Consider the following 12,174-nt stretch of genomic DNA (forward strand, 5'->3'; position numbering starts at 1 on the left):
GACTTCCATGGGCAAGCCTTCCTAATGTCTATTCCATCTCTCTTCCCTCCACAGAAACCTTTACAGAATAGTCTTCTGGGGATGGAGGAATATAAATTAACATTTTCCTTTAGATTCCTGCAAATTCTCTTAAGATGCATGCAGTCCTCTGTCATCATTGGGTGGCAACTGTCTTACTCATTTTCTCCATGTTCCACGTGCACAACTGCTCCACAGTAAAGTGCTTCCTACATAAGCTGTGCATCAGGCTGGGCAAGCATGAGCCAGGTACCTCCTTGACACAAGGCTCTGGGCTCAAGGGACCCTGACAAGGATGTGGACAATACCACCTAGTGTGAGGCTTACACTGCTGAAGGTTAGCCCAGGGCACTGAGAGAGGGAAAGGGGGAAAAGAAAAGTTACCCAAAGAGTCAAGAGGACGGTCGGACAAGAGGTTGTTCACCTGAGCCTAGGGGTGACCCAACAGTGATGTGCAGTGGTACACAGCTGCAGAAAACCCAGGTGATCCAGGATACAAGAGCTCAGAAAGGGAGACTCCACACTGAGGAATTTGTGGGGATTCTGGGTTTCATGATGACAAGAAGATACAACCAGACTTTGGTGTTGGAAACTGACGTCAGATTCCCGGCAAGAGCAGCAAACTCTGCTAAAAAAAAAAATGGAGTCGTCTCTCCAGCCCCTGGCATTCCCCTTTTTATCCTTATTCAAAGGTGAAAATTCGAAGCAAATAGAGGCCAGTGGTGTGCAGCAGGGGTCTCTGGAGTCAGGCTTGCTTCATGTCTGTCGTCTATACCCAAGGAAGGGAAGATTCACAGGGCTAACTATGAGCCTCCCATCTACACCTGGGTAATGGGCAACCTTTAACTGAATTGGGGGGGGGGGGTGTCAGGCATTGACACATGGTGAACAGAAGCTCAAAAAGTTGAGATAAGCCACTCTGTTTCCCCTCTCAGGAATGTGGCTGAAGCTCATCCAGGTACAAATGGCAGTAGCATGGCTTATGTGGGGATCTGCTGACCTGGTGAGACGCTCCCCCCTCCCACACTGTTCTTTTTCAAAGTGAATAGATTGGCCACTGGATTTATTTTTATACAAATAAACTTTCCAACCTGGCAGGGCAAACAAGCACGGCACTATTATTTTATGATGGCAAAAGCTGTCATCTAATATCTAAATATAAAACATCTTTTTTTTTTTTATTCATCTTGAGGCTTTCCGCCTGCTTACGCTCTAAGGCTTGCCAAGAGCTGGAGAGAAAGGACCTTGGTCCTTGAGGCAGGCTGATTTTGTGGCTGAGCTAAGCAAGCTTTCCTGAGGATGGTGGAGGTGTTAAGGCACAGAGTACATTCCAAATGGAGCAGTAAGCGGGGTGGTTCCTGTTTTAGATACACACGTTATCTGCAGTGTGAATCTGTGACCCGGATCTCTCTGTGGAGAACAAAGGTTTTCATGAGAAAAGATAGGTATTGAGCATTTTGATATAAAGCTGGGTGGTGGTAAGGGCTCTATGGGTTTCTATTACAAATACTAATTTCCTCCCGACTGGGGGGGGGCTGAACCCCCAATAGAACCTGCACTTCCTGGTCCACCTGAGGGTCCAGAAAAGTCCATTCTACTCCATGGGAATGAGGAGGGCTTTGAAGCCTGTTTTTCTTGACTTGTTGAAGGGGAAGATGTTAGATCTGCTAATACAAGAAGTCCTGACAGTTCCTTACATATCTGTGAGACACATGTGCATTTTTAATAAAGTGCCCATATCCCCAACCATAACCAGTGGATTAATTCATTAAAGCAAATGCAAATTTGTAATCTTTCATAGCCTAAGGATTAAGTGGATGGCTGAAAACATTAAGTAAAATGTATTTCAAGGCAAATTTTTAATTTCAATTTTTGTAGGAGAGAGGAACGTTGGCCTAGGTTTATAATTTGGAAATAAAATGCTACTAGGTAAACTCTGGACACACGTTTTTCTCTAGCTTCACTGTGTCATGTGACATTTACCCCAGGAGGTTGGAAGGCAGAATAAAGGGAATTCATATTAGTCATGGCTTGTAGGCATGAACTACCTGCATGAGGGTCCCTAGCCTGACACTAGTCCATCAACTTTCAGATTCTGGGCAAGTCTTTCTAGTGTAAGGATTATTCTTCATTCACAATGGCTGTATTCAGTGCCCAACATGACAGTATGGGGGTGGTCATCATGGGGCCAGGAGAGAGCTCCTAACCACAGCTGTCCTGGTGCCCACTGAAGCAAGGGCAGGATGGCCTAAGCCAACTTTCCAGTGTGTCACAGTTTCCTAGTCAGAAGGGCGTTGATGGAGGAGGCAGCCTGATGTTTATTAAACATTTACTATGATGTCACCTGCAATGCTGCAGTTTGCTTCTAAGTATCAGGCAGAGCTGTCTCCGCTGTGTGACGGCTCATCCCTGAGATATAATGCACCTCACAGCACAGGGCACTGGGGAGAGTGGGGATGGGGTTTGGTGGAAAATCTTCTTTTGATAACAGAAATTCACTGGGACCTCTGGACGCCCCACTTCAGTATTTCATGGAAATCATTTAGAAGTCTAAGCAGAAATTCTGCTTATTAAATAGCATCCTTGCTGTGGTGTCTGATCTGAGGAGAGGAAAATAGTAGAATTACCCTCAAGGTTTCTCTGTGAGCCATCGGCTTACAACTGCCCTCAGCATGCTAGAACTGCATGAATGAATGAAAAGTGGGTATTTTGGAGGCAATCTATAAAGATTTCCCATTTGAAGCAAAATTTTACAATTGAAATACTTTCTGCTTTCAATTGCAATCTTCTGAGATATCTAGAGTAATTATTTCAAACATTCTACTTTAGAATGTTTTCTTTATGAGTTGCTATAGCAATCACATACACACACACACACACACACACACACACACACACACACACACACACACACACACCATAGCTAATCTCAGCACTCAGGGGACTGAGGCAGGAGGATAGCAAAGTTCAGATCAGCCTGGGCTTTATAATGAGGTCAGGTTTGCCTAGGCTACAAAGTGAGGTGAGACTCTTGGTCTCAGAGACATACACAGAAAGACAGAAAGAAAGACACTTCAAGAAATAGATTAAGGCAGAATTTTCTGTGGAAAAAAATGTATGATTTTGAAATATTCTACCAAATAAATGCCATTATTCAGATTTTTAATGTTCTTTCTGATATTGAATCAGAAACAAACCTGTAGTCTGCAGGCAAACCCCTCCCCTCTGGCAGCCAGAGCAGAGCCAGGAAACAGAAACTTAATTGCTATTTGTTTCTCCTTTCGTTGGACACTTTGCTCTGATCTGTGTCAAGCCATTGCTTTGTGCTTTGACATAGAACGTGCAGCAGCCCCACCCATTCTGCACACCCATCCTGCCTTACACGGCACTTCAGGACTGGCTCTTGGATGTTCCCCTGTGGGCTCACAGCTGTGACCTGCAGCCATCTGTGCCCAAGAATGCACTACAGATCGTGACCTTCCACCTTTCAGTGAGTTACGGTGGGAAGCGTTCTACGTGTTCAGCTTGGTGTCTACCGTGCTCTACGCTCTGCACCTCCACCCAAGCATGAGTCAGACATTCATATGCTCCTGTCTGCTCTTTGCATCTAAACAGTGTGGGCCTTCTCCATGGCTGCCTCTGAAACCCATGATGCTTCTCAAAGGCCCCTGTGCTATGAATACATGGCTTAGACCAGTGGTTCTCAACCTTCCTAATGCTGCAACCCTTTAATATGATTGAGGTGACCTCCGACCATAAGATTATTTTTGTTGCTACTACATAACTAATTTTATTACTCTTGGGGATTGTGATGTGATAGCTGGTATGGAAGATATCTGATATGTGACCCCTGTGAAAGGGTCATTCTACACCCCAGGGGATCATGACCCTCAGGTTGACAACCACTGGAGGCGCCTTCACTCCACCTCGCAGGTGTTAGAGTCTCCCATTCATCCATTGCCTGCCTGCCCATTCACATGACCACTACCCCCTTTCCTCCTTCATTCCCTCCCTATGTAGTTCATTCACTTACTCCCTCTCTCTCTCTCTCCCTCTCTCTCTCTCTCTCTCCCTCTCTCCTTCCCTCCCTCCCTCCCTTCCTACCTCCTTGGTCTCACTCATTCACCAGCCACTCACTCACCCACTCTCTTACTCTTTGATTTAATTATTCACTCATCCACCATATGATGTGACTGACAGACAAGGTTCTAAAGAGCCCACAGACCCACAGAGGAGACAGATACACAGGAGATGAGTTGTGCAGCAAGTGTGTTGGAAATGTCATGAACAATTCCATGTTGGGGACCACCCCTCCCCATCTTCTCTGAGAATCATGTACAGTGGGAGATGTGAGACTCCAGCATTGGGCAGAGGGGTGGCTTGGTAACCTGTGAAGGAGAGCACAGATGGAAGGCACCTGGGATCTCTGAGGGTGGGGATGGCTGTGGAGCGAGGGTCCTAGCCCAAGTAGGGTGGTTGGGCCTGATATTGGAGGCCTCAAGTGTCAACATAATTGGTCATATTCTCAGGTCATGGGCAGCCTTGACTAGACCTGAGAAATTTAAAATCTGACCCCTTTCTTTGGTAAAAGAAATAATTAAAGCAAAAAGGGTAAAGTTTGCTTTAATAACAGAGACCCAGCAGAGGGGTTACTTATGAGACAATACTTTAAAATCTTAATGCCTAGCTTTATCATCATTGAAAACCCTTTAGGGTATTCTTATTTTTTTAGGATGTCAACTCTAAAATGGCTGCTTTCCCCACTCAGACCCAAGAGCCCTTCTCTCTTCTCTTCACAGTGGACACATCTGTCTGTCCTGACTAGCTGTCCCATGATGGTAAGCGAGTCCTCACCTTAGGTTCCCACTGTTCCACTCATAACCACGCCTTGTCTCTAACACAGGGGCTTCCTTTTTGGCTTATGCTGTCCCTGTCTCCCATCTTTCCTCGCCTCTCCCTTCTTTTTCTGTAGGCTCCTTAAACAAAAATGCATGTTCTGAACTCTATCACAGAGAGGCATGTTTGATAGCACACACTGTCTCTGCATGTCCTTTAGATCAGTCCACAGCTTGCCTGAAACAGTAATGCCCTTTAAAGTCTTTTATATCGTCAGGCGGAGCATTAAGCTAGTCTGCCTGAGTCTCCAGTGGCTATACCTCACTCAGTGGGGCTGATCACCAGTGTGCCTGCCTGTTTGCCCAAGAGCCAGGCAATGGATGCTTGTGGGCAGGGCTGTACACCCGCACAGCACCTAACTAGTGGTCTTAGGAAAGCTCTTCAGTCCACAGCACATTTATCCCTTTGGCTGTAGAAAGAAATTTAGCTCTAATGCACTGGCTTTGAGTACAGCTTTTTACAATGGGGCACAATTCAAGGCTCCAGAAGTTTCCAATTTTAACTGTAAGAGGTACATGCTCTGTAGATAGATACATCTGTCATACAGGACCCCCACCACCACCCCCAAAAAATCCTCTCTTAAGGCCCACAGTAATATCTGTCTCTTTCCAATAACCAAATGCAAGTAGATGATGAAACAATTGGCTGAAACATCAGAGCCTCTATTCATGGCAGACTGAGCCAGCTTCTGTCTGTAGCACGGCTGGGATCTGTACAGGGTTAGGACATGCTGAGAGACTTGCATTGTACAGTGTGTGGTGCTCACAGGAGTGGGCTGGTCACAAAGACTAAGGATGGCTCAGTCACACTCCCACGATATATAATCTGTCCTGCTGCCCGCTGCAAATACAGCTCATTGGCCAGGGCTGAAAAAGCTGACACACAGGGCCTCCCCGCATTAACCCATGTTAATACCTGAGGTGGTATGTACTCTCTCAGTGGAAGCCTACTTCTGAGACATGTGGTCATCATTTCATGAGACGGTCAATAGGAGAAAGAAGAGAAAGGAAAGAGAAGAAAGGGGAAAGGAAGAAGAGGGGAGGCAAGGAGAGGGGGAAAATGGGCAGGAAGAGAAAACTATGCTTTGAAAGAAATACAGACCAGAAGCAGTAGTACATCTTCATAGAAGCACAGATCCAATAACAGTTCCCTAGATAAAGCTGCATTTGGCCCATTGCCAAGTACATCTCCAAGCAAATGGCTAATTTCCAGTGTATCTCGCCCACATGTAAGTGCCAGAACTTGCATATCTGTGGGACAGTGGCAACTCAAAGCACTGGTCTGTGACACTATCACCTCCTTCATTGATAAAGTTTACCTATAAAGCAAGCTCTGCTCTGGGTCAGGGCATCCCACACCAAGCTAAACAGCAACCAGACTGTATCTATGACACAGTCAGAGACTGCTTGGGAGGCAGCTGCTTCTAAGGTTCATGTCCATGGTCAGGAAGCCCAGGTGCTTTCTCGAGGGTAGCAGCTAGCTAATACACTGAGGTTTCTCTTTATCCTGCTATTGTGTACCATAGAACTACACAGTACTGTCTTTACTTCTAAGAAGCACTTAGAGGTTTTCTGCTGTGATAAAGCCATAGCACTCAGTCAGGGTGCATCAGACTCACTATCTGCATGACACTGAACCTAAGGACCTTGATCAAATTCTAAGGGTAAAATAAGTAAAACACAGCAATTTCATTCTTTTGAGATAGACAATTAACCACGTAGGAATTTAAATTATGGATATCAGACATGTTTATGTCATGCAACAGTATTTCAATGATGGGCCAAGTGTATGTGTAATGACTCTTCCAAGACTTTGAGTAGTTAGAGGCATCACAGCCAGCTTAGTTCATATAAGTATATTCCATGATAATTTCACAATGGCAAAACTACCCAAGGACATAGGTCTCAGGATGAATTCTGGTCATCTAGCAACTATGGCCATATTAGATGTGTCTACACACATATATACATATAGGTGCCATAAATCTAATTTGAAAAAGAAAGTTTTTTTTAAAAAAATAAAATGTTAGTATCCTAGCATCATGATAAGAGTAACGATGCTTACATACTAAGAAAAGTATTAAAGACACATGCGTTGGTTGGCTCAGTTTACCTTCCAGGTAACCCTGATACTCTGAGATGAGGTGGGTTCCAAGTGAACTTCCTGAGGTGGACCATCAGGAGCTGTAGGGACCAAAAGCACATAGGCAGGTTAGATACAGGTACAAAGTAGGACACAAGCTACTGGCCCCTATGTCTGGCATAGGGAAGTTTGTCCTCAGGAGCAGCAGGCAAAAGTATTAGATTCAGTGTATAGTATTTGCTTTCTGTTTATTCACTCATGGGCACATGAACCCCAGGGTCCTGTCCTTGTACCCCTCCTCAGTATGCCTTTGGCTATATGATTAATAGCCCCAAGTTAGATGAAGTAAGGGGTAAACTAGGAAACACACACACACACACGCACACACACACACACCACGTTAAAGAACTCTGTGCTGTAGGGGAGGATCCTTCTCTGCTTCTAGAAGACTTAAGCAATGGAGTTGGGATTCCTCAAGGTGCTCAGGCAGGACTCCTCTGTGGAGGTATCTATGGTGACTCTAGTTCCACATGCTTTACAGTTAAAGGTTCTTTCTCATGAGGCAGGAGCTCAGGGCACACATGGAGATGACGCCGAGCTTGTCATTTGTGACGATCCATTTCTATCCTATGTGGCTGTGTAGTAGTGAGAGTTACACCAGTTAGAGTTGGGCAGTTCATACCTGGGATGTGTTAGTATATGGGGAGTGGTTTCCAACCCAGTTTTCATTCTCTAAATCAGAGCTAGCAGAGATTGATGAGACTCAAAAGAGCCATTTCTGCCAGAGTGGAGACAGCAGGGTGCCGATAAGAAAAAGCCACAAGGGAGGCAAGAGCTGATCACAAAGTGGTCAGAGGTGAAGAGAGGGTAAAGTGCTCACAGGCTGGGTCTAGGCAGGCCTTGGTGCAGAGGAAGACGGTTTCCTTCTGCTCAAAGGGATTAGTGTTGTGGTGTCCTGGCAAGTGTGGAGCTTGTGGCTTTCCTGCTAGGCTCCATTGGCTGTGCTGGTTTATGTAAGTTATATAACATCTCTGTGACTCAGTTTCCTTTCTTTGTCATAGGATAAACTTATATCATAGGGATGCAGTGAAAACAATAAACAAAAAATAAGTATGATACTGTAATCATAATTTTTTTTTTACATTTCACAACAGCCAAATATTTATTTCAATTAATGGGTTATTCATTTATACATAGTAGGGAGCCACTATTTGAAGCAAATACATTTTTCCTTCTTTTTCTTCTTCTGAATTCTTTTTTTTTCCATTTTTATTAGGTATTTAGCTCATTTACATTTCCAATGCTATACCAAAAGTCCCCCATACCCACCCACCCCCAATCCCCTACCCACCCACTCCCACTTTTTGGCCCTGGCGTTCCCCTGTACTGGGGCATATAAAGTTTGTGTGTCCAATGGGCCTCTCTTTCCAGTGATGGCCGACTAGGCCATCTTTTGATACATATGCAGCTAGAGTCAAGAGCTCCGGGGTACTGCTTAGTTCATAATGTTGTTCCACCTATAGGGTTGCAGATCCCTTTAGCTCCTTGGGTACTTTCTCTAGCTCCTCCATTGGGAGCCCTATGATCCATCCATTAGCTGACTGTGAGCATCCACTTCTGTGTTTGCTAGGCCCCGGCATAGTCTCGTAATCATAATTTTTTAAGAGGGAGGACGCTAAGCCAGAAAGAACATGGGTAAACTTCAAGAAATACCATCTGGTTGAAGACAGAAGCGGCCCTGGAGCAGGACAGCTGTACATAAGAGAGGTAGATTGTTTTTTTTTCTGTTGTAAGTAAGCAGGTATAGACATCATTGTCTCTTTACTCAAAACAGACAGAAAAAGACCAACAACGGTTGGGTCATCTATAAAACAGCAGAAAACCTACGCTCATGCTTATGTGTACTTTAAACCATTTTTCAGGGATTCAGGACACCTAACACAACATAAAGGCCCTGCCAAGAGTTGTGATTCTGTGTTGTTTATGGAATAATGCCAGAAGAAAAGTCTATATGTATACAATTCAGATGCAATCTTTAAAACTTTCTTTCTAACCTGAAGTTTGAACCTGCAGATACAGACCTCGGGATTCTGAGGGTTGACTCTGTATGACAGGAAGACTGAGTATTGGAATCAAAGCAGTAAAGAAAGGGCTGAACACTGCAGGCTCACAGCAAGAGCTTAGGAAGTGGCTGTAGCCCATGCAAATGAGTGTGCTCTGCTGCTCTGAGTCAGGGACCTCCGCGCCTGGGCTGGGGACAGGCTGAGGAAGATAGCTCTTTAGGACACTATCTTCTTTTTATTTTATTTTATTATTTTATTAATTTTATTTAAAAATTTATAAATTTTATTCCTTTTATTATGTTATTATTTATTTTATATTATTTTAGGAGACAGTGAGTGAGGGGTAAAGTGGCTGGATATGGATAGGCAGGGGACAGAGGAAGTACTATACCTGCTGCTCAAAAAGTCAACTAGTCTAGAGGCTACAGAAGTCAGTTTCAAGGATCCTCATTGAACTAAAAGCAGACCCCTACCACACAGGCCAGCTACCTGCTTCCAGATGTTTACCCAACAGACACCAAGTCAACATGCCACAGGGACATTTGTTCATCCATGGTTTTTCTGTTGTTTTTGTTTTGTTTTGTTTGTTTGTTTGATGTGTATGAGTTCATTATATCTGTCTTCAGACACACCAGAAGAGGGCATCAGATCCCCATTACAGATGGTTGTGAGCCACTGTGTGTTGCTTGGGAATTGAACTCAGGACCTCTGGAAGAGCAGTCGGTCTTCTTAACCTCTGAGCCATCTCTCCAGCCCCCCTCCCATCCATGTTCCCTACAACACTATTCATGATAACTATGTTATGGAACCAACCTAGGCATCCATCACTAGAGGGATGGATGGAGATACTGTGGCTTAGATACTCGGTGGTATTCTACTCACCCCCTCAGAGAAAAAAAGCAAGGAAGGCTGACCACATTAAGCAAATACGTTCTATCTCAGGACAATAATCGCACGTTTTTCTCATGTGCCAGTCAGAGAGTTTAAATAGAAAAATGAAACTGGATCTGTATAGATAGCATGAAAACAAATGTAGCTGTCTAGGAGAGCAGAGGGGATGAATGGGAGGGTCAGGCTAAGAGGAGGGTGGGGTAGGTGAACTAAAAACATACTACATGGAAATGGCCTTGTGCAGCCCCGTTTAATAAAATAACACAAGAGAGATATGAGAAAGATGGATGCCCAAGCTGCTAGTCAGTGAGAAGACAGGAGGTGGAGAGCTGCCAGAAAATGGGGACAGAAGGACAGCTGAGTCCCATAGGACAGGACTTGTGAGAGGGACAAAGGACAATTGCAGCAGTGCCAGGTGTCAACCCCAGAAAACAGTGCACCCTGTGTTCTACTGCTAAGAATCTAAGGGCCAGTGGGGATTTTTCCATGTTGCACAGAGGAGGAGGAACTTCAGCCCATGGCCTGCTAACTAACTCATGTTTCGTTCCCAGGAGTGTTCAGGCATTCCGTGAGCTCTGCCACCAGTTTGTCCTCTGCTGTCTCTGTCAGCATCAGGGACCCCTTAGCCTGGCACCCTGCTGTAGCCTGGCCTCAAATCCTATCCCACTTTCTGCTATGTTACCAAACATTAATTCTGGCCTTGACTTGGACTCTAAACTGAGACATGGCTCCAAGTATTCGGAAGCTCCCACGTGTCCTGGTCACTCCCTGGATGGAGTACTTCTACCATTTACTTCATGTTCTTCTGTTCATGTGCATCTTCCCCATGTCCAGGGCCTCAGCAGAATAAAGTTCACAAGCTCTGGACAGCTCAGATGGAGTCTTTGCGAATCAGCTTTAACTTCCCTCTGTCAAATCTGCCCTTGCCTGGGAGCCATAGCTGTTATTTCCATGTAGGCACATATCTACGCATCCAAGACCCTAGCATCCAAGTCTTCTGTGCTTTTGGTCTCCTAAGGTCTCTCAGGAGCTGAGTCCAGAGGGAGTCCTTTTCTGGAAGGGTTAGAGCACTTTGCAATTATGAGACCAGAGCCCATTCCATCTCCTCAACAGGTCCAGGCTCAGTGGTATATCTGGGGCACGGAGGCCTGTGGGTTTACTAACCTATTTGTAAAAAAGACTCTCCTAGCATCAAAGTTACTTCCCAGCATCCAGTCACTGGAACTTTACTGTCAGAGCCTTGTCTCTGATTTTTTGCAAATCAAATACTTCATGAGGAAACTTGTTGTCAGACCTGATTTTAAAAAACAAACAAACAAACAAACAAACAACCCGTGGAATAGATTTCTTCTCACATCAGCAACAGAAAAGCATGTGGCTTCCCCATTAAAATTGTTCTTTTTTTAAAAAGATTTTTTAAACTGTTTTTAATTACATATATATACGTGTGCATTGTTATGGGTATGTGCACATAAATTCAGTACCTACAGAGGCCAGTGGCATCAAACCCCCTGAGGCTGAAGTTACAGGTCATCTTGAGTAACCTGGCATCAATGGTGTGAGCTAAGCTTTGGACCTCTGTAAAAGAGATTGAGCCATAATCTCTCTAGACTTCATCAAAATCATTCTTGAAAAATCATCTTTGAGCTGACCTTGTCAACTCTAATAGGGTTTCCACTTCCTCTCTTCTGTTTGAAGGTTACAAAGAGAACTAACTGTTGTTTCTGAAACATTATGAGAAAGTCACTTTAGTCATACAAAGGATTCGTTTAATATAAACCTTACTGAGCTTCCAAAGGCTCTTATATCACCATGGACAACTTCTGTAAAATGAGGTCAAGGCAGAGGGAATTCCTAAAACTGAAATGGACCCAGAAACTCACAAGTTATCCTACTTATTGCAAGAAATTTAAAAATCATATTGTTATTTGATAACTAAGAATTGGTTTACACACCCCAAAATCAAAGTTATAATATAACATGGAGTGTTTTAAAATTTTTAAATATTTACGTTTTATTTTTATATGTCTATATACTTTGTGTGTGTGTGTGTGTGTGTGTGTGTGTGTGTGTGTGTGTGTCATTGTGTATACATGCTCATATGTGTGGGTAAATACACATGAGTGCAAGTGTCCAGAAGAGAATGTTTGATCCTTTGGAGCTGGAGTTACAGGCAGTTGTGATCCACACAACATAGGTTTTGGGAACTAAACTTGGGTCCTTT

General features: G+C 44.2%; 1 protein-coding gene across 6 annotated transcripts in view; it reads right to left on the bottom strand.

Moving 5' to 3' along the window:
• Dscam (DS cell adhesion molecule) overlaps positions 1 to 12,174 on the bottom strand; it is a 583,662-nt gene that overhangs the window by 102,980 nt on the left and 468,508 nt on the right. For all 6 annotated transcript variants that reach the window (XR_003951753.1, XR_003951754.1, XM_006522886.3 and 3 more), the window contains one exon: positions 7,027 to 7,097. Coding sequence is in view for 4 of the 6 variants with exons in the window: in XM_006522886.3 (XP_006522949.1) it covers positions 7,027 to 7,097 (71 nt within the window). In the remaining 2 variants the exon portion in view is untranslated. The remainder of the gene's footprint in view (positions 1 to 7,026; positions 7,098 to 12,174) is intronic.

This window comes from Mus musculus, chromosome 16 (assembly GCF_000001635.26).
Source record: "Mus musculus strain C57BL/6J chromosome 16, GRCm38.p6 C57BL/6J".
Lineage (NCBI taxonomy): Eukaryota > Metazoa > Chordata > Mammalia > Rodentia > Muridae > Mus > Mus musculus.